Source organism: Cupressus sempervirens, chromosome 5, assembly GCF_028749045.1.
Source record: "Cupressus sempervirens isolate cs-2001-9-10 chromosome 5, ASM2874904v1, whole genome shotgun sequence".
NCBI classification, from domain to species: Eukaryota; Viridiplantae; Streptophyta; class Pinopsida; order Cupressales; family Cupressaceae; genus Cupressus; species Cupressus sempervirens.
In genome coordinates, this window is record NC_143122.1 from 642896256 (window position 1) to 642920239 (window position 23984).

The 23984-nt window shown below is 38.4% G+C and overlaps 1 protein-coding gene across 1 annotated transcript in view; it reads right to left on the reverse strand.

Annotated features, from left to right (window-relative positions):
* Positions 1–2552: 2552 nt before the first annotated feature.
* LOC149557545 (uncharacterized) overlaps positions 2553–23984 on the reverse strand; it is a 28709-nt gene continuing 7277 nt past the window's right edge. Inside the window, exons 4-5 of the mRNA XM_089830330.1 lie at positions 13919–14029; positions 2553–2798 (exon numbers count right to left, since the gene is read on the reverse strand). Of these exons, the coding sequence (XP_089686456.1) occupies positions 2553–2798; positions 13919–14029 (357 nt within the window). The remainder of the gene's footprint in view (positions 2799–13918; positions 14030–23984) is intronic.

Genomic DNA, 23984 nt, shown 5'->3' on the forward strand with positions numbered 1-23984 from the left:
CCCAGTTTGACTAGAGTTGACCTTGAAGGATATAGCATAAAAATTAGGTCAAATCGAGTAGAAAGAGGATTTAGATGTGAAAAGGTGAATAGAAGTAGATATGAAGTATGGAAATGATGAAGACATGAAGAAATGAAGATGCCCCAGTGATGATTTAAAGATTAGACCTCAAATGGTCAGCTAACTACTCAGAAGAAGGTAGAATTTTAAAAGACAATTTTGACCATCAAGATGAACTCGGTTTTTGATTTTGATCTCGAAAATGGATCCAGGACGTCGAAATTAGCTAGGGGTGCAATTTTTGCGCAATTTTGAGTAGTAAAAAAAATTAGGTCAAAATGAGGTTGGAGGCTATAAAAGGGGTCCAAGTGTCATTTTCACTATTCGTCTTTTTGTGATTTGAGAGATTTTGTGTGGTTCACATAGCATCATGGCTCAGGCGAACATTCCTCTTCATCGACATCATTTTGAGCGCAGCCGGTTGCACAACCGGCCAGAGCGATATGGGGCGGCGGTAAGTGACTATCTTTTTGTTGCTTTTTCGAGCTTTTTGTGAGTTTTTTGCACGTTTTCAAGCTTTTTGAAAAAAAGTCGCGCGATACTTTTTTATGTATCGCACGGCTTCAGAAGTATTATCGCACGATACTTTTTTTGAAAAAATATGTCGCACTGCTTGGGAAAATGTGTCGCTCGAGGGACACCCAAATGTTGCACGACATGGTGCGAAGTGTCGCACCACGTAAAAATGTCGCACTAATATTGAAAAAAGTGTCACGCGACACTGTTTCAGAAAAAGTGTCGCACTCTTATTTAAAAAAGTGTCGCGTGACACTGTTTCAAAAAAAGTGTCGTACTCTTTTTGAAAAAAATGTCGTATAGATAGTTTTGTTGTTTTTCTGAATGCTTTTTTTTTCGTCATGTGACTATTACTGATGATTGCTTGTTTTACCTGGACAGTAGGTATTCTTGACATTACAGATTAGAGCTCCCAGGGTGGTTGGTTTACGCGTTGTGCAACATTTGAGCGATGAGGAGCAGACTGTGGTAGTGGCTATGGGCTTGCGCTGGGTTGTACGGATGCCCCATATTCGGGCAAACCACGGTTTGCTGTCTGCGCTGGTAGAGAGGTGGCATAGCGAGCATAACACCTTTCACTTACCGACCGGCGAGGCATCGATTACTTTGGAGGACGTATATCGCATTCTACGAGTGCCATGCCATGGCGAGCCGGTAAGTTACTTGGTTAGTAGTTTGTTGATTTAGCCATTTCAATGTTGGATGCCAGGTGTACTAATGTTAAGTTTTCATGATGGTACAAGTGTACTATGATACGACCCCGACAGAGGGGCGAGCGCGAGTGCAGGAGCTTTTCCAAGATGTGACCATTTTGGACCGTCACCTGAGTTGGGAGAGATTGATGACTGAGTATGGATATGATTATCCTTTGCCCAGCTTATTATGTTCTTTGGTAGCCCAGGCCCTGGTGACAGACTGAGGCCAGAAGGGCTTTCCACTAGGATGGGGTCGGCTGGTATATGATCTGATCTCCCAACCACGTAGGATGGCATGGGGGCCTGCGATATTGGTAGAGATGTACCACGAGCTTCATGAGATAGTATATCATGAGGGTGGATCATGGGCATGTGGAGCAGTGTTAGCGCAGATCTGGGCTTGGGAGCACATTGCTTTGATTCGACCACGGGTGCAGCCACGAGAGCGCAGCTAGCCATACATTTTTTGTTATAGCGGTTTCATCCCACAGAGGCATAGTGGAGATGTGACCTATTATCGATGCGTGTTTGATGAGCTGACAGCATTCACATGGCGACCATACCAAGAGTGTTAGCGATGGTCAGATTCATGGGAGTTAGATTACATGTGGTATAGCAGACTGCTGGTGGGTCGGAGCACAGACATTGTGGAGCGGTTTGTGATCAGTCGAGTATGGAACCAGTTTGTAGAGCGACAGGTGGTATCAATGGAGACTACTACCTATGCCCGGATGCACATAGATGAGGGATTGGGATGGTTGCCGATGTTGGACTATCATACAGTAGTTCAGGATACTGCAGCACTAGTGGCGACTCCCTGGGATTATCGCCCAGATGTGGCAAATGCAGGGGCTGATCCAGGGTATCTTTATGAGATGCAGAGGCACCCGTTCCCCCGATTCACACATCCAGATGCAGCACCTGCAGGAGTGGGAGGTGGAGGTGGCGACAGAGGAGGAGGAGGCAGAGGAGGAGGGAGAGGGGGGAGGCAGATGGAGGGGGAGAGTTCCCGAGCAGGGAGGAGGAGGATGCGAGCGCAGGCGAGGCATGCGACAGAGGGGTCCTCGGAGTCGAAGGAGGAGGAGGTGCCCTTGAGGAGGCGGTGAGCGGTGGGGGTGGAGGCACCTGCAGAGCAGCCGGCAGGAGGAGAGGAGGAGGTGCCCTTGAGGAGGCGGCGAGCGGTGGGGGTGGAGGCACCTGCAGAGCAGCCAGCAGGAGGAGATGAGCAGTGTGCGAGGATCCATGCCTTAGAGGTAGAGATGTAGGCACTTCGGGTGACTATCACAGTACGGGATCAACAGCTGATGGACGAGCGAGCACGAGAAGATGAGCTGCACCGAGAGTGGGATGCTGCGAGACGAGAGGCAGTGCATCATGGTGCCCGAGCTGCCTACTATTATGCCACCTATAGGAGTGTGGTGCCACCAGGACAAGGTCTTCTTGATTATTCAGAGTGAGCAGGCAGATCAGAGGGTGCAGTGCAGGCACCAGATAGGAGACAAGCTCCTCCACCAGGGCCAGCACCAGCTGCAGAGGGTGGCAGTCAGACATGACATTGTGTTTTGATTTGTACCTTATGTATTTTTGAGACATATATCCAGATTTTGGATCTCACATTTGTATATGTACCATGACACATTTGATATATATATGAGATATTGGGTTTATTGATATTCTTGTGTACTTGTCTCAAAAATGTATGTTTTCAGCTTTCATGTGATGTTTTAGTTTTTTTGTTTCCAGCTCATGCATGTGTATATGCTTATGTGTATTGTTTTTGATCTCTCATATGGGTGGTATAGATTTAAATGTTTTCGTGAAAATGTGACACTTGGATAGATCGTATGTGATGATTTTTTTGGATTAACCCCTTGTGATGATAGGTAAAGAAATGTAGCGAAAGATTAAGAAGGTGAAAAGACATGAACAGGAAGAAAGAAATATATGAAAGGAGTTAGCTGATATGTCCACAAAAAGATGAAGAGAGAGCTTTCCCCATATGCAAGAATGCAAGACTAAGCTAGAAAATGAACCTAAAAATGCAAGCTAATATGCAAAGTGGTTTACCAGCAAGAAGCGCATAACATTTAGACTCTTAATTTCATCATTGAGCATTTATTAGGGACATCATGAGATCATACAACCATCACTAGTATAACTATGAGGATATGAATATGATCGATATTAGATAGGTATGTGGAAATCCAATCTAAGCATCAGAGACATGTAAGTCAAGATAACTACACGATTAGATTCCCTAAGTTTAATTTAGCAAGATTACACCTGTATCAAGGCATAAGCGCCAGGATAAACCCTGAGTGCGGTCTTGCAAAACAGTCAAGGATGATACATTTATAAGTCAAAGTGTTGAATAGGAAAAGCATGAATGCTTACAACACTATAGACAAACAAAAGTATACCCACAAGCAGAAATCAAGAAAATATGTCCCATGCTCCCAGTCTTCTAGTCAATGACATCCTTGAAAGACTATTAGGGAGGGAACACCTGGCAAAGAAATCATCATAGACAACACACAAAGTAGATAAAGATCAGCATAGCTCAGTCGTTTAAGTGTTAAAGTGTGTGTGTGCAAGTCACTTGGCCATTTCTTCAAGACTTGATTATGATAGTGAGAAATATCGCGACATCGAAAACCGTAGGTAAACTATCTATAAAGTGTTGAAAAAAACTTGATGTCAAGGTGAGGGAAGTGTTGAGAAACACTATGTTGTGAGTTGTCCAAGAAACCCTAATGCGCAAGAATACCTCAATAGGCTAAGTAGCTATGCCCCCAAGATGAGGATAAGAAACAATTCCAAGCCAGGAAATGTGTAGCGAAGTGGATGATTGAGGCTAATAGACATAGGTGCGAGGGTTTCAAGTAGTGCCTGTTTCCAGGTTTTCACCACTTTGACAGATTTTTTTCAGGACATTTTTCAAATTTTTTTTTTTTTTTTTTTTTTTGGGTGATACATCAAAGTGAGGTTTTCACTAAGATGATCATTTTTTTAGGACATTTTCTGATTTTTAAGATTTTTTCAGGCTCATAGATATATACAAGATAGCCGAGCAGCAAGCTTCTAAGCATAGAACTTCTTCAAGTGTAGGATGTTGATAGGTTCCGCAAGTTCTTCACCTTCTGAAGTAGACAACTGGTAAGCACCAGACCCAAATGCTACTGTTATAATGTAAGGACCCAACCAGTTAGGTTCAAATTTCCCTTCCTATTCTCGATTTTGCTGATTTTTGGGATTCTCTCTAAGCACGAGTTCACCAACTTGGAACTCACGAGGGTGAACCTTTTTGTTATATTGTGTAGACATGCACTTCTGATAAGCTCTCATGTGATCAAAAGCAGCCTTGCGCCGTTCATCCAGAGTCTCTAATTCCTATACTCTCATAGCTCTATGATCTTCATCAGTTATTAACCCGTGTAAGGAGATGTGCAAAGAAGGTATTTAGACTTCTAATGGGAGAACAACCTCAGAGCCATAGACTAGAGAAAAGGGTGTAGCCCCTGTAGGAGTACGAATAGAGGTTCTATAGGCCCAAAGTGCCAGATTTATTTGCAAGTGCCAATCTTTCCCAGACTTGTGAACTGTGCGGTGTAGGATTTTCAGCAGTGTTTTATTAGAGGCCTCAGCTTGGCCATTCCCTTGGGGATAGTAAATGGAAGACCAGTGTTGCTTAATTCAAAACTTTTTGCACAGCTGTTTTAAGTCTTTATTTTTGAACTATCATCCATTATCTGTAACAATAGAGGATGGGATACCATATCGACAAATGATGTGATTCAGTATAAACAGGGCAACATGTTTGCCTGTAGCAGCAGATAATGGTACAGCTTCAACCCATTTAGTGAAATACTCCGTTGCTGTGATGATGAATTTATGACCACTGGATGAGCTTGGATGGATCTTTCCTACCAAGTCAAAGGCCCATTGCTGAAATGGCCAATATGTCATAGAAGGGATTAACTCTCGCCCAGGAGCATGTATCAAGTTACCATGGAGCTAACATTTCTGACAGGACTTTGCATAGCGCACAACATCAGCTTGCATGGTGGGCTAGTAATAACCCGTCCTAAGCAGTTTTCGGGCAAGTACAAGGCCATTAGAATGCGCCCCACAAATGCCATCGTGGACTTCAGCAAGTGCCTTCTCGGACTCTTCTAGCTCTAAACACCTAAGGAACGTTCCATCTAGACCCCTCCTATACAAGTCACTAGAGACTAAAGCGTAGTGTGAGACATTACGAAGGAGTTGGCATTTTTGGTTGCGCGTGAGGGTTTCGGGAATAACCTGATCATGTAGGTAGGAGAAAATAGCCACATAGCGGGAGGAATCGTGACCCACAACAGTGTAGATCACCTGGTTATCTAAAGAATCATAGGTTGGATGATGCAATTCTTCCACCAGGAACTCAAATCGCGATTCATGTTCTTGTAATTGGAAGATAGATGCTAAGGTGGCCGTAGCATCAGCAACCTTGTTTTCTACTCTAGGAATTTGTTGGAATGTTACAAAGGTAAAATAGTTCCTTAGAGCATCTATCAACTTTTTATAAGGGATCAATTTATCATCCTTTGTTTGATATTCATTATTCACTTGGTTCACAACCAGTTGAGAATCCCCATAGATGTGTAGCTCAGTTATTCGCCATTCAAGGGCCATTTTGATCCCATTTGTTAATGCTTCATACTCTGCAATATTGTTTGTACATGGGAACAATAATTTGTAGCATTTTGGGATCGTATAACCATGAGGGGAAAAAAACAACACCCCTGCTCCTGCTCCATTCTGTGTATGGGATCCATAAAAAAACATTTTCCATGTTCTATCAGTAATGTTCATGATTGAGGCATCTGGAAACTCAATTTGTAGAGGTGCTACATCTTCAAGTGGGAAGTCAGCCAACTAGTCAGCTATGGCATGTCTTTTGATTGCCTTACGTTCAACATACTGAATGTCAAATTCGGAAAGAATCATCATCCATTTAGCAAGGCGACCAGTAAGTGCATCTTTACTTAATAAATATTTCAAAGGGTCTATCTTGGCAATCAAGTGAACTGTATGGGCCAACATATAATGCCGAAGTTTTTGGGAGGCAAAAACTACAGCAAGGCATGCCTTCTCTATACTTGTATAATTTAGTTCATAAGCCACCAAAGTTCGACTAATATAGTATATGGCTCTTTCTTTACCCGTCTCATCACTTTGGGCTAAGAGTGCTCCTAGAGAAGAATCCATAGCTGAAATGTACAGAATCAAAGGTTTTCCCAGAATGGGTGGCATCAAAACTGGCGGTTTTGCCAAGTAGCCTTTGATTTGGTCTAAGCTTTGTTGACAGTAACTGTTCCAAATATGGGTAGATCCTTTATGCAGATTTTTATTGAAAGGTTGAGCCTTATCAACTAATTGAGAGATAAATCTTCTTATGGATTGTAGCCATCCTTGCAGACCTCTAAGCTGACTGATAGTCTTTGGTGGAGGCATATCCATGATAGCTTGGACCTTTTCAGGGTCAACCTCAATGCCTTTTGCTAAGATGATATAACTTAGCAATTTTCCAGAAGTGACACCAAAGGCACATTTTTTTGGATTCAACCTAAGTTGGAATTGTTCCATACGGTCCAATATCAAACTAAGGTCTTTGAGATGTGTGTCTCATTTCTTTGATTTCGCCAGTGTGTCATCAACATAGTCTTCCATGTTTTTATGCATCATATCATGAAAGATGGTTGTCATTGCTCTTTGATATGTAGCGCCAGCATTTTTGAGCCCAAAAGGCATGACATTCCAGCAAAAGGTACCCCATGCACATGTAAAGGCTATCTTTTCTTGGTCTGCTGGAGCTATCTTTATTTGGTTGTACCCAGAAAATCCATCCATGAGCGAGTACATCTCATAACCCGCAATCATGTCCACTATCATATCGATGTTTGGTAGTGGAAAGTCATCCTTGGGGCACGCTTTATTGAGGTCTCTAAAATCAGTACAGACTCGTATGGATTTGTCATGCTTGGAGACAGTTATAATTTTGGAAATCCACTCAGCATAATCAATGGCCCTAATGAAGTTTGCATTCAATAGTTTTTCTAACTCTGTCTTGACCAGTAGAGCCACATGTGGATGCATTTCTCTTAACTTCTATTTGACAGGCTTGACTTCTGGTGAGATTGATAAGTGATGCATGATGAGATCTGTATCAAGCCCTGGCATGTCAGAGTATGTCCATGCGAAGTTGACCTTCTTGTCTTGAAAGAACTGAGCAAACTGTGTCTTTTCTTTGTCTGACAAAGATTGAGCTACATGGATAATCTGAGGACATTCTTCTGTTCCCAAGTTGATAGGCTATGTAGGTTCGACTAGAACCGAAGATCTATCCTAGAAATAGCTTGGCAGACTACCAAGTACCTCATCTGCAGGTGCCTCAGAGAGGTTTTCACCATTAGATACATCTTTATTTTTACTTTTTTGAGGGTCAGACACCACCACAATGTGGTTTTCGCCATCTGATCGCTTATTTTTTCTTTTAATTTTTTGACTGAGGTACTTGATATCTGATTTCGTCATGTTAACCGCGGGTTCGCTGGTGGAAGAAATGACAGGTTCAATTGCGTTTAGATAACAAGTGATCTCATAGTCATTTTGGAAAGACCGTATTTCAGGTTTTTGATTTTGGATAGACCAATCTATGAGCTCTGGGTAAATTAGCGAGAGTGAGGGAGAAGTTTCAATGTGATTGATATGGAAGGAGTCATCTCTGGTGACCTGTGAAGTTGAGCCTATAGAAAATGTCGCAAAAGAGTCCAGCTCAGGAATAGTCCTAGAGGAACTAGCATGATCCATTGAGACATGTTTTGAGTCAAACTCATCTGACCCCATACTAGACCGTTCGACTACATCGGGTTGGGTTTCATAGGCATGAATGACATCCACCCCTAGCTCGCAAGATGCATCAGAGAGGCTTTCCCACTCATACTCATGAGAATCTGTACTTTGACCCCTATTTATGAGATGAGCAATATTCTGCCTAATTCGTCCTCTATTTATGTCCTTAGAAGTAGACCCTTCTTGTTCCTGTTGTTGGGAGGTAGAAGCTTCTTCATTATTAGCAGTAACTATGTCTTCTCCCCAAAGGAGGGAAGTGAGAGGAACAAAGTCTTCATCTTGTGCAGTAGTAGCAATTACAGGAGAGTCATCATCCTCTGATTCACTAGACATGAGTAATCTTTGACTACAATTTGGTGTATTATTGTCTAGCCCAAAGCCTAGACCAGCAGTGTCTCGAGCATCATGACCTTGAGTGTGACTTAAAGGTTCAACTAGAGCGTTCTTACAACCAGTTAAGGACCCGTGGCCCTGGTAGCCCATTTTTGTCAAAAATTTATAGCCTTTTCCATATTTTTTGGGAGAAATAGGGGTAGTCATTGTAACCTCCTTGTATTCCTCTTCTTTGTATATCCAGTCCCTAATGGCTCGTTCTTCCTTCTCTGGTTCCAGTGGTATGGAAGATTGCACAAAAGTGCCAAAAAGTGTCATAGCAGAAGCAGAAGACTTCTTTGCAATAGTTGGTTTTCCATAAGACCGAGGGGAAATTGGTAAGGTAGCAATAGAATCCAAAGTATACTCTCCCATACCAAGGCTCATCATTTTTAGTTTTTTTTCACATTCTGTGAAAGATGGTGCTAGCTCATGAGAAGAGCGATTGTGCGGGACTAGCGTTTCGACAACAGATAATGTGTTGATAGACATGGAGTTGTCACCAGGGACAACTACTTCAGTACCATTAAAAGGGAACTTAATGCAATGATGGTATGTAGAGGGTACTGCTTGCATATCATGAATCCATGGTCGTCCCAACAACAAGTTGTATGCAAGTGGTATGTCTAAGACTTGGAAGACGACATTCTTCTCAACTGGACCAACTCTGATTGGTAGTACAATTAGACCTTTAGAAGGCCTTTCAACCTCATCACAGGCCTTTATAGTGATCTTGCATTTAGGATCGATGGCAAATTCAGACATGCCCAATTGTTGGATTACATTGAACGAAATGATATTTAACCCTGCACCATTGTCTATCAGAACTCGATGGACACAGGTACAAAAGATTTGAACTTCGATATGAAGAGTAAGGTTATGGGGATGACTGAGAGCTCGGTCATCTTCTTTAGAAAAGGTGAGATATTGAGGCAAGGAGATGTGGTTAACCATAGCTTAGAATTGTTCCATATCAATATCTGTGGGAACATTGGCAGTACGTAAAGCTTTCTCAAGGATATCCCTGTGCAAAGGAGATAATTCTAGCAATTTGAAAATGGAGATTTGTGCTTGCGTGCATTGCAGTTGGCTAACAAGATCATAGTTGGAGATTTTGGAAGTAATTGGTTGTTTAGACGATGAAGCATTTTTAGGATCATTAGCAACTTTTAGGACAACCTTAGATTGCCCCCTAGTGACAGCGTTGAGTGGTTCACCTTGAGAATATGAAGGCTCAGCCACCCGGAGTACCAACTTGGGTCTAGTATCAGTATGATTTTGAGGAGTGGATCGTGTCCTTAAGACCACTTTTGGTCGTTCATCTTCAGCATCATAATTTGGCTAGTTGTCATTGTTGGAGCTTGTCATACATACGTATTCAATGGGCTCAAGCATGCTTATAACATTATCAGTGTCAGCGTAAGCATAACTGATTTTGGCATCATGATTCTTTTTGGCAGCTACCCTTGAGGTCTCACCCTTTTCATATTCAGGTAATGGTTCTTGGAAAGCTTTATGATCAATATTCTTAACAAGGCCATCTATAACAACTTTGCCAGCTTCGATGAGGTCTTGAATTACATCTTTGAGTTTGAAGCAATTCTCTGTGTTATGTCCCTTACTTCGGTGATAGCTGCAAGTATGATCTTCTCTCCACCATGGAGGTCTAACGGGTGGATCATAAGGACATGAGTTGTTTGGAAAGGTGACCAATTTGTTTGCAATTAAGGTTTTTAAAACCACTTCATAAGGTTCGACCATAGGTGTGTAAATACGTCGCTTCTTTGCAAATTTAGAGCCTTTGTCAAAGGTTTGTGGTTTCAAACCTTCTTGTTGCTTTGCTGCATAGATGGCATTGGAAAGGTTAAATGCAGGTTCCTTAGTCTTAGGGGTGTCCACTACTCCGTCATTGACAACATACTTGTTTTTGTTCCAAGGGTTTCCTTTGTCTTTACTGTTCCCATTGTTAATTCTATCCTTGTTTATGGTAATATCACCTTTTTTGATAGCAACATCCTCAATGTGATATGCACTTTCTACCATGGCGTTGAAGGATGTGAATAACTGTTTTCTTAGATCAAAGTATAGTTCGGGTATAAGCGTGTTGACAAAGATGTCAATTTTTTCAGCCTCGGGCACTTGCCGAGGATACCGAGAGTATAAAGATCTCCATCGTTGAAGGTATATTGCAAAAGACTCTCCTGGTCTTTGTTTGATGTTGCATAAGTCTAGCACTGTCACAGGATGTTGAATGTTGTACGAATATTGCTGGATGAAACGTTGCGCAAGTTCGTCAAATGTTTTAAGAGGAGGACTCAATTTTGTGAACCACTCCATAGCTTCTCCTCTTAGACTTCTAGGGAACAAACACATAAGAAAGGTGTCTTCATGCATAAAGTCCATGCTAATAGCATAGAAATGTCTCACATGGTCATGAGGGTTACCATTTCCATCGTATTTGTCATACTTAGGAACCTCTATATCCTTAGGAAATGGTAGCATGTATAGACCCCTATCAAATGGAAGAGCGCAAATTGATTCAACAAATGATGTCTTAGGTGGGTCTTTTGAAGTTTGCAGTTGTGTAAATTGTTTTCTTAGTTCTTGTATTTCTTCCCTTAAGATTTCAGACTCAGTGGGCTCTTGTTTTGGGATAATATGTTCAACATTAAAACCTTGAGGGAGTTTCCATCCCCTAGCTGCCATGTATCGGAAGTATTAGTCTCCATTTTCCTCTAAAGCTCTGAGCATTAGTTTTTGGGCGAAGCCATCTTGTTGAAATTTGATCACATCTTCGCTAGTTACTTCTTCATCACTATCATGATGAGATGGTTTAGGTGAAGGACATGCGCCAGCGGCAGCTCTAGGAGTCCTTGGAGGTGTGTGATTACCATCATTATTTTCAAAGGGATTTCGACGACAAGTTCCTTTATATCCTTCGTAGCGTGCCTGATTGTCAGTTTCAGCTTGTTGATTTTCTCTCTCCGTAGTGTATATAGCCTCCAAAGTCTTTTGGGTTTCACGTGCTTGTTCTTCTAAGCGATGTTTAATTTCATCGGGATGCACCATAGTGACTATACCACTCGTACCCTCGAGTGTCTCAAAGGGTGTACCAAATGGATTTTCGAAACTATAAAGTGGGTTGTGCCGAATGTTAGCTGTTTGTGTTTAATCAAATTCGAGGTTCTTATCACAAAGTTGTTTGTGAGGATGTTTGGGTGGTGTTTCCAATTGTTTGAAAATGAAAGGCGTGTGGCTATTTTTACCACCTTGATATCTAGTTGTGACCGGCATGTAAAGAGTTGTCTTTGTTTAGTAGGAAAAGAAGAGTGAGCCGAATTTGAAGCTTTTACGATCAGGACTAGTCACTTGTCAAAACGTGATTAGATGGCTTGTCAAACAGTGCTCAAGATCTTACAGCACGGGTGACTCGAGCTGAGCGGACGAGCGAGAAGCTCAATAGTGGATAGCTAGAAAGATAATAGCTGAATTTTGACAAGGGATTTATCAAGACGTTTCAAGACTTACATTCGACAAACTAAACCCATCTTTTCAACTTAGGATGAATTCTTCACACACTGATACGTGACCAGGATCAAGGGTGACTAGCATGATGCTCCTTAGACCAAACAAATCCGATGGCAAACTTTGTTTTTTGACCCAAAATGACTCTGGGTGATACTTTTTCAAAAGGAGGGCGACATAAGTTCAACAAATAATGTCGTGCGACAGAATTTCAGCAATAGTGCGATATTTCTTGTTCAGGCGACAGATATTTATACCAAGTGCGACAGAATATTAGACACAGTGCGACATAATTTACTACTGACGTGCGACATAATTTTTGAAAAAAATGTCGCGCGATATTTCTTGTCAAAGCGTGCGACAGAGTGCCAGTTTTGTGTAAAAAAAGTCAATTTTTTGGTTTGGAGTTCGTTTCAATTTGTCAATCAGACAGCGTTTCGTCTCAGCTTGTATCAGTAAACAATAAGGTTTGCAAATAGTAAGTGTTGTAACATGTCTTCAAAAAAATTGATCAAGGGTAAAAACAACCTTGTCAATACGCACTTGGGATATCAGAACAGCCTTTCTAACAACTCTTTATCGGAATGTTTATGTTGCAAGAACGTTAACACTAGTCAAAATATCGAAAACAATAGCCAAGCAATCTACCTTAGAGTCACGGTTCATTACTCAACAACTTAGCCCACACTTGATGCTCCTTCGCCTCACACCAAGTGGTTTCCCACAAGAGATATTGGCTTTGTCATGGAAGTGCCATAAGCACAACCAAGGGAACACATATGGTGAGTGTAAATCTTGGGGTGATCCGGGTAATCCACTAGGATCGATCCTTGCACCAAGAAGTTGAGCGGCTAAAAAGGGTAGTTACTAACTTAGAGTTTTTAGATCGGGCTTCCATTCATAGTGTTCCTCTTGCTCCCAATTATGGGACACCTCACCTTGTGATGAGTAACCGATCTCGCAATCACAAGAGTACCTTAAGCATTCTTGCCTAGTGATCTCCCTATGGTCGAAATCCCATACGCGATCACACTAGGCGAAGACAAACACTACGTCTACCAAAGTTTTGTGTCCTTGGTAGCCTTGAGGTTATAGTGGGTTGGAAGAGCCAGGTAATCGGCTTGTCCCCACTTGGGTCGTCCCTCTCAAGTTGTCCAAGAGCAGGCCCTCTAAAGGATCTTAACTATACAAAGTGGATCAACTTTTGGAAGTCAAGATTTCTGATTCACCACAAGGGTGAAGAGAATACTCTCCTATTCCAATTGTTTTCTCCCAAACATGCCAGGAAGATTCAGTTACCCCTTGTTTTTGGAACCAAATGGCAAGTCAAGATTTCTGATTCACCACAAGGGTGAAGAGCATACTCTCCTATTACCAAAAGATTCCAATCACAAGTTTTATGTGCCTATAAAAGATGAACAATTTATTCAATCCCGCACATGGAAACAAAAAATAAAGCAAGTTTGGGTTTTTATGCTTTGGGAAGCCCTGCAAACAACATTAGTAGCCCTTGCGCATTTGAAGCTTTGACATGCCTTCTTTTTGTATGCAAGGTTTCGATATTTTCTTCACAAAAAAAAGCAACCTGCAATCACAACTCGTTAGCCCATAAGTTAGCACAAAATAATCATAAAAACTGCGAATTAAACCTCTGTAGAATAGTTTAGAAATTTGTTTAAAGACGACAGCAAGCCAACTACGAAGAAATTTGATCAAATTCCTCAAGGAACGAGCAAAAAAAATGTCAGGCGATACTTTTTGCTGAACAAAAGTCGCGTGATACTTCGCAGTATAAGAGGGCGACAATTTTTGTCTAGGCGACAGTTTTTACATATCTGTGCGACATAATTCTGCACAGAGGGCAACAATATACAGCCTGCAAGCATGACACTATTTCCAAAAAAGTGTCGCATGACAGTACTGTGAACTGTCGCGCGATACTGGAAAAATGTTGCCCAATACTGCGACTGTAAAAAAAAAGAAAATACAGAGCAGTACGGAAAACGTGAGCAAAAATAAGAAAAAGTAGGGTGAAACGTACAGTCCAGCCCCACGGTGGGCGCCAAAAATGTACACTCGAATTATGTCACACTCTAAACCCTTCTATCCAAACGATTCCATGAGTTGGAATGTTCAGATGCCGGCTTAGAGCTCCCTATCCATGGAGTGCAAGAGAGTATATTTCAAGAATAAGAAAGCTCTGTGCGACATAATTCTGCACAGAGGGCGACAATATACAGGCTGCAAGCGCGACACTATTTCCAAAAAAGTGTCGCACGACAGTACTGTGAACTGTCGCGTGATACTGGAAAAATGTCGCCCAATACTGCGACTGTAAAAAAAAAGAAAATACAGAGCAGTACGGAAAACGTGAGCAAAAAAAAGAAAAAGTAGGGCGAAACGTACAGTCCGGCCCCACGGTGGGCGCCAAAAATGTACACTCGAATTGTGTCACACTCTAAACCCTTCTATCCAAACGATTCAATGAGTTGGAATGCTTGGATGCCGGCTTAGAGCTCCCTATCCACGGAGTGCAAGGAGTTAGTATTTCAGCATGAAGGCTCTCAACCAAGCCTTAGAAATGTACTTCTTGCTAGTAAACCATGCAACGGGAGGTTCTTTGAGACAAGAGCAAGAGTGCAAATATCTTCAAGGAATCCCTCAAGAATGCAATGCAAGTATGGAAACTAAGCTAAGATGATAATGCAAAATGCAGCTATATTAAGCATGTATGAGATTGTTACAAAATCAAATATTTAAACTATGTGAGATTATTGCAAGAAATCAAAGTTAAACTAAAATGCAACTATGCTAAGAATGCCATATGATCTTATGCTAATGTGATGGAATGAGAGAATGAGACAAGAAATGAGAAGTTCTCCACAAAGCTCCAAAGAAACCTGTTAGAAAACCTACAGCATAACAATATTCAAATGAGGATGGATGCTTTGAGGGGAAAGCTCTCTCCCTTTTAAAGATGTACGAACGGTGGAGATCAAGATGAAGATGGTGGATGATCAACGGTTGAATTCAAAACTAGGAGTGATCCATGTGCACACACAAGTCAACCAATAGAATATAAGTTGACTTGTCACATAAGACAAAAAGTCTCACAAGCCTTTTCTTTTAATTGTAAAATAGAAAAAGGTCTTTATGTGTGCACTTTAAGTGGGTTAGAAGAATGGGGTCTTTTATTTAATTAAAAGGGGACATGTTCTTTTAATCAAATAATGAACTTAGGATAGCATAGTCAAACTATAGGTTATAATCAAATAAATTGATTATTAGCAATTTGGTCTAGGTAAATGATTAAATTAATTTAGCCAAAATGCTGAGAAGGGGGCTAATAGTCTAGATGACCATTTTTAGGTGATTACACCAACTAACATCCTCAAGCTCCTACAAAGTAAGCAAGTTCACCACAATTTGGGAGTCAGATTAATTTAGATAATATTGCACCATCCCTACAAATAGCATTGTTTCACAACATAAAAAAATTGCTCGAGTCTCCATGAGATTGTTAGTATGGTAACCCTTATGCACTGAGAAAAAAGAATTTAAATTCACTAGAACTACAACGAGCCACTCCCCCAATACCAACAAGTCCTGGATTCCCTTAGGAAGAACCATTAGTGTTAATTTTTAGAACTCCATTAGGCGGACAAGTCCAATGCCCCTCCTAATTCACCCATCCTTTCTACTGTTGCCAAGGTTGTTTGGGTGCTCTTTGATACCATTGATCTGCAACCCCATCCTAAAAATGAAAATTCAGGTGGTTGCATATAGCAAGATCAGCCAGATCCATACTCCCATTTAGCGACCACTTCACTCAAATAGTTTCCTGAAGAGAGAGTGAGATCTTCCACCAAATATGCATAACACCAATTTGAACATCTTGGAAGATTTGACAATTCCTCTCCAGCTAGATATGCCAAAGAATGAAAGATGGGCTAGCAATCCAAGCAACATGGAGAGGAGAAGACATGGAAGGAGCACTACCCATGTGGGCCCAAAACTTAGGCAAAGAGGAAACATGCCTACAAGAGAAACCCCAAGCACTTCACCAAAGGTGCTACAACTGAGTAAAAAAAGAGCAATGGAAGAATAGATGTGGGATAGACTCCTCCCCATTACCACATAAAACACAATATCAACAACCCTGAAATCCACATTTACAAAGATTATCCAATGTAAGACAACAGTTGTGAGCCACTAGCCACATGAAAAAATAACACTTGGACCAAGAAAATTTATTCCAAAATTGCTTCCACCAAGAGACCTTAGCATTCCCGAACAATTGTCTAGTTATCTCTTGATACCCAAGAAAGACATAATATTTACCAGACAAGGTACATCCCCAAGCCAAAACATCTAGCAGAGAGGAACACTCCCTAGAGGCCAGAATCTGAGAAAGCTCCTAATAATCCACCTTTGCACCTCTAAGAGGTCAATTAGAAGAGTGTTTCCATCTGTAACCAACAAAAGGTCCCAATTGATAAGGAGTCTTGTCATGAGCCACTTTATCCCAAGGTTAAAGTACAAACCTATGTCACCTTTTATAAAGGAAAAGTGATATTAGAATTTAAAGTCTTCAACTTTAATGACATAAAAGTGGCATTTGTGCTTAGAATTTGAAGATGATGTAAACTAATGAAATGTGTAAAATTAGATGAAGTTTATGTCTATATTTATTTTTTAAAAATAGAGTGAAAATTTTGTCTATTTTTTCATTTTTAAAGTCTATTTTTTAATTTTTTTAAAATCTTGAAAATATAGAGTTTTTTTCCCGTCAAACAAATATATGCAAATATTCATATTTTGGTTTGATTTTGGAATATGTTAGAGTTGACATGTATACCTAGTGCACCAAAAAAGAAAAATTGAAATTTAGCTAATATTTTTCAAGTTATAACTAGTCAAAGTCAAAGTTATCAGAAATTGATAATTTTTTTCTCCCGTCATACTTTTTCCATGAAATCTATATATATTTTTAAAAATTACATATTCTTGAAGAAGACTCTCTCCTCTAGTCTAGTATTAAATAATAATAAATTTTGAACATGATTTACTATTTTTTTCTTATTTTTGAATAGACATCTTCCTGAATCTTAAAATACCTACTTGTAATATTTTTAAATTATAACATATTATCCATAATCAAAATAGTAAAAGAATTATATGATCATAATCTTGACTCCGAGACCTACAAAACTATATTTTTAGTTTAAAAAAAAAAATTCAATTTAGTAAGTCAAATTGGCTTTCAAAGTGAGAAGTTTGTAGAAGTTCTTATTTTTTCTTGTGTGGCTACCACCTAGGATGCCACATAGGTAGTTATGGCCAAAACTATTTTGACCATAACTATTTCGATCAAAAGGGTTATGTCGAAACCCCTAGGCTTATAAAATTGCCATTAACCACTTTTTGGCTATTTTTTATGATATTTTGAGTCACTTTATACATGGGGGTTACAGTCGAAACCCTTTCAGTTGGAAATGTTTCAGCCGTAACCCTGCATGCCATGTCAACGAGGAAACCTACCACATATATACAGCTGGAATGTGTTCAGCCATAACCATTATGACCATAACTGTTTCACCTATAACCCCTTCAAATATCACAAATGGTGACATGGGTTTGTGCTTTCACCCCCCATCTAGAAGCATGAAAATAATCATAGAGAGTTTGAAGATGCAGGTACATGGATAATATGGAGGGGAATCCATCCCAAGCATCAGACCAAAATAATGTTAGGATTAAACCATGGACATAAATAAAAAAGGGTACATGGATGATATGGAGGGGAATCCATCCCAAGCATCAGACCAAAATAATGTTAGGATTAAACCATGGACATAAATAAAAACTACATGCAAATATAACCAATAACAAAAAAAATTAATAGATCACACAGAAATGAACACAAGGCACCAAGATTTAATGTGGTTCACCCAGTCCCTGGGCTACGTCCACCAAATAGCAAGGCCGATCTTATTACAATCCAGTGATTACAACCTGATTACAATCCGTAATCCCTTACAACTCAATACCGTCACAAGAACCAATTTCACATCACATCATAATAATAAAATACCTAACCCTAAACCCTTTTATACAAGTATTTTATGTCATTTTAGGGTTATACTTAATAATTACATGTCAACCCAAAGTCCTGATAAAACAGGGCTCAAAAAAAAAATTTCACCCAAAAAAATTATGGAGTATGTACAATACTTTCCTAATCAGTCACCACAATCTAACAAATAAAGCCTTAGAGCCTCCCTTACATATCCAAAAAAGACCCCTCTTGACTAACAAAGCACTAGTCTTCAGAGTATGCCAGACCATAGACCCACAACCTTGAAGAGGAAGTGCAGAAATAGAGCAAGGATCAACACCTCTAAAATATTTATGAGTGATAATACAAGTAGAAAGTTGATGTTGTCCAAAGTAACATCGCCAACAAAGCTTAGTAGCCAATGCTTACTACTCAAGAGAGTTGATCAAAGAACAAGACCGCCCTCCTTTTTAGGCTTGCAAACAATCTCCTAGCTAATCAAACTCCATTTAGGGCTACACAAATAACCACTCCAAAGGAATTGTTGAGAAAGAGCATCAAACTCCTTGAAAAAGGAAACAAGAGCAGCCTGAACCATGCTTCTATAAGTAGGAAGAGCTTGAATAATAGATTGAAGAAGGGTAACCAGAGTAGTAGTAGAAATTCATCTATGAATCTAATGATTTACCTTATCTTGAAGCTTGATAATAAAATTTTGAGCTAGAAGAGTCATGTCTGCCTAGAAACAATAATAGGGATGCCAAGATAAGTCAAAGGAAGTGACCCAATCTAAAATCGTAGAATATCAACAATTCTTTGTTGAATAGAATCAAGAGTGTTAAGAAAGTAAATGGAAGATTCGTGCTCATTAAATTTTTTGCTTGAAGCTACCAAATAAATATCCAAAGTAAGTCGAAAGGCTTCAGCTTCCTTGATCCTAGTGGGACTTGCAAGAGTAGAATCATCAAAAAATTGAAGGTGAGAAAAAGTGGGTAAACCATTACCCCACTGCCACCACTGAATAGAGTTCTGGGACACCTCTCCCAAGCCCTCAACCATAATGATGAAAAGATAGGGGGAGAGAGGATCACCCTAGTAGAGACCTATAGAGGCATCAAATAGCTGGGAAGGTTGACCAGTAAGAAGAATAGAAAAAGAGGCATAAGTAACACAACTCATAGTCCAACTCACCTAGTCAAAGCTAAAGCCAAAGGTAAGAAGAATATTACTTAGGAAACTCAATTTAACTCTATCTTAGGCCTTAGTTATATCCAACTTAACAAGCATAGATCGCTCCCTTGAACTAGCCATAGAGTGAATAGCCTCAGTGGCAATAACCACCCCATCCAAAATTTGTCTACCAGCAACAAAACCACCTTGTTCCTTTGAGATAATAATGGGGAGCCACTTTTTAATTCTCTCAACAAAAAACTTAGTAATGACTTTGTAAACTAAAAAAATCCAGTTGATTAGCCCCTTCTCTTTTTGAAAGTTGAATTCAATGCCCAAAGCATCTGCTTGCTAGAATAGGATTCCTTAACCACCTCCAACAAATCATGATTAATGATGTCCAAAAATTCTTGAAAGAATTCAACTGGAAAGACATCAGGACCAGGAGATCTTTCCTTAGGCATGCAAAAAACCACCTCCTCTAGCTCTTCTAAAGGATCGGTTGCATGAGATATTCATTCATTTTTTGGGTAATAAGAGAAGGAATCCAAGACAAAAAAATATTTTCTTCATTATCAATAGGAGGAGAGTCCTCAGAGAAGAGGGTAGAAAAGTATTGAGTAGCCTCCTAGAACAAAGATAGCAAGGAAGTTACTTGAATGCCTTGAGAATTAACCACTGAAGAGATATTGCTTTGATTCTGGTGAGATTGAATAATTTTATGGAAAAAAGTAGTGTTCCTATCTCCTTCCTGGAGCTAATCAACTCTAGCCTTTTGCTTCCAAAAAATTTCCTCTCGAAGTTCCCATTCTTCTAGAACTGTAGAAGCTAGGGATTAAGCCCTCCAAAGATCCTCTGAGAAACCTTGATTTCTAATTTGCCTAGTTATGACATCAAGATCTTCCTAAGAAAGCCTCTTCATAGAGTGAAGGTTCCCAAACATTGTCTATTCCATATCTTGAGCTTCCTTTTAACATATTGAAGCCTTTTAGAAAATGAAAACATAGTAGTACCATATGTAGGAGCTCCATCTCTCCACCAACATAATATACAAGATCATGAAGAGAGGAGTCACAAAGGCACATCAACTAGAACTTAAAAGGTGGATGCTTTAGAATAAAAGCCCTAGTAGCAGAAAAGTTGATTAGCTAATGATTAGAACCCCTCAAGTCCAGAATTTTGAAGAGAGAGTAACAGTGCGACTATCCAAGAAATAAGAAATCTATCTAGATGTTTTGAGATAGCATTAGCCTAGTCCTTCAATTATTCCAAGTATAGAGACCATTAGAAGGCTTAATATTAGAGAGGTGCAAAAGAGCTATGTGTTGACAAAGAAGAGTAGAAGAAGGCTCCAATCTAGCCAAACCACCTTGCTTCTCCTCCAGACTTAAAATTGAATTGAAGTCTCTTCCTAATAAGCAAGGATGAAAAGGGTGACAATTTCTAACATACTAGATACACCTCCAAAGTTCCTCCTTTCCCACAAAATCAATAGGTGCATGCACATTACATATCATGATTACCTCTCTTGAGTCCAAAGAAGAAGCTGCCATAGATGGAGCTAAGCAGGAAGACACCCATCCAAGGGGAGAAATTTTTTGTGGATCCCAAAAGATAGCCAAACCACCAACACTTCCTATAGCCCTAACACACTGGCATTGCCCACGAGGCCAAATACTAGAGGCATATCAAACCATAGACTCCATAGAGAACTTAGTCTCTTAGATACAAAAAAAATTAGGAGAATGATCAACCACCAGATTCTAAATAACCTTTTGTCTAGGGATGCTATTCAACCCCCTAATATTCCATGAGAGAATAATCATCATTGAGTAGAATGGGGAAAGTGAGCTTCCAATGGTTTCACTAACCTAGACTTGTTAATATATCTCATGTGAGTTTAATATAATCATGGTCTATTTTGTGCCCACTCCTTAGAGAAGTAAAGAAAACCTACTTAAAGGGTCTATGCATCAACCCCAAGGGTAGAGGGGACCCCTTACCCTTACCAGATGCTAGCACATCCTTAACCAAGTTAGCAAAAACAATGTCATTATCCTCGGACACCACCGATATCACTAGAGCTTTTGACTCTAAAGCTATAGGGACCTCACTCTTCTAGTGTATCACAAACTAGGATGCCCCACAAGTGTCATGAGGTGAAAGTACCTCATCTAGGCAAACTGGATCAGAAGAGATACTAGAAGAAATACCCTCCTCTAAAACCATACTATCCAACACCTCGAAGCGATTGAAACTCAAATTAGGTTGTAGATCTTTCAAAGGCCTCTTCTGATTAGCTCATGTTTTCATGTGTCTGCTTTGTGTTTTCATGCATTGACATGTTTGCTTTGTGTATGCTTTGTGTTTTCATGCATTATGATGTATATTAAAATCTGGTTGCATCCAATTATATGCTTCATATAATAGTTCTACAAAAGATATATATAAATGATTTTTTCTTGAAGACGAGCAAAATCTAAGAGGGGAGGACTGTGATAAAATATATAATTATATTATTAAAAAAAAAAAATTTAATGTGTACAAAATTATTAAATATATAATTAAATTATTTAGTGTTTCAGGAAAGAGACTAAGTTTATACTATAATATTAGTTTAAAAAATAATTATAATATAATTTTATTAAATAGTTATATTTGATCAAGATATTCATATTTAAATATTTAATATAATAAAAGAGTAAAATAGATCTGAAAATTTTCAAAATCATTTCTTTAATTTTAAGTGTTGAATATATTATATTATTCTATTGACTATTATTTTCTATTATACTATTATAATGGAACTTATTTGTTTCTTTTATGTAAAATAATATTAAGACTACTTTGGTAACTTTATAAATTTATTAATTATTACAATAGTTGTAATAATAACTTGATTTATTATTAAAGAATCATATATTATTGAGTTAAACTATAAAAAAATAGGTTGAATTATATGAAATGCTTAATATAATATAGTCTTGAATTGATTTAAAATGTATTGTAATTGTTAATGAATTAGTGAAATTTAATAAATGTCACAATGGTTATTAGTAAAATGTTTCAAATTTTCAACCATAAACCCTCAATTTTTTTTCACTGAACACTACACCATTAACCATTCTTTAGGGTTTAGCGTGGGAAGGAAACATTCTAAATTTGGCCTTTCAAATTGGTCAGCTCCTAGCTTTCTTTCCTTTTTAATAAAATTTTCTACATATAATTATAGAGGAAGTTAAAATGTATTAAAAAAATTATTATCATTTGAATTTTCTATATTATTTAGTAAAAATTAATGTTTCTTCTCAAACTTAACATATAATATTAATTAAATTGTACACAAATGAATACAATAGTGAATGTACATAAAGATGACCACCAATCACTCATTGTTTCCCACAATTACATATGTTTAGTAAAATCAACCCTTTCTTTTGACTTAACTAATACAATGTTTGTATATTGGGGTATTGTTATTACAAAGCATTTTATACAAATACCATCTTCACACATCGGAACACAAAATTATAATAACAATTAGTTAGTAAAATTCTGTTTATAAAAATTAAAAAAATAATCTATCTAAAAAACTGACCAAATAATATTTTATTAATTTTTATTTAAATCTTTGGTAAAATAAATATTTTGATTTGCAATCTTAGTTTGTCTATTTATATAAAATAATTTATTTTCAACATAATATTTCTCATGCATCAAATCAACCAATTAGATTTTAAAAAGTAATTTCTATAATATATAAAATAGAAATATTTAAATTCTATAAATTATTTATCTGGATCCAAAACAATTCGCTGTTTGTATTTTAATAAAGATAATTGTATTTTAACAAAGATAATCGTATTTCAATAAAGATAATTTTATTTGAACAAAGGTTTTTAATTTAATAATATACAATATATTCACTTAAAAAATAAATAAAAAATAGATCTGAGCAGGTAGAATAGTTTTTTTATATTAAACTTATAAAAATAATAAAATATAAAATAATTTTAATTCAATAAAAAACTACAAACAATAAAATACTTTCAACAACGAATAAACTAAATCTATCTATATGTCCACAGAGAAAACTGAGTTACAGATCTATCCATTAAATCATGTTTTGGCGCAAGATTTTTGCAGCAGTAAAAAGAAAAGTGTGCAGGAAGTAATATGAAACCTGAAAGAGCAGATTTCAGTAAATGCGATAAAATAAAAACAATCACCACTTCTCCGCTGCAAAATTATTCCAGATGCACTCTTGCTTGTTCTGTTACTTACAAATTTTACTCATCCACCATATTATACAAGAGTAAAATCAAATTAACATGCAATTAAAAAAAATTAAAATTATTAACTCGGATATATTAAATATATCTATTTAAAAACTGATAAGACATTCACTGATAATATCAAAGAAAGTGTGCTATATGAATTTTTTGATTCACAATATAATATATACTGTGGTATTGCTATAAAAATCCAACTGTGTTTTATTTGAGTCAAATTCATGAGAATGTATGGAACACTTGGCATTTATTGGTTCATCAATATTGGTTCACAAGAACCCAGCTCTCATGAGAATGAATGTAACACTTATTAGATCTAGGTGATGATCACAGAGGTGAAGTCCCAGGACTTTCCAGGAGGTCACCCATCCCGATACTACTCCAACTCAAGTTCATTTATCT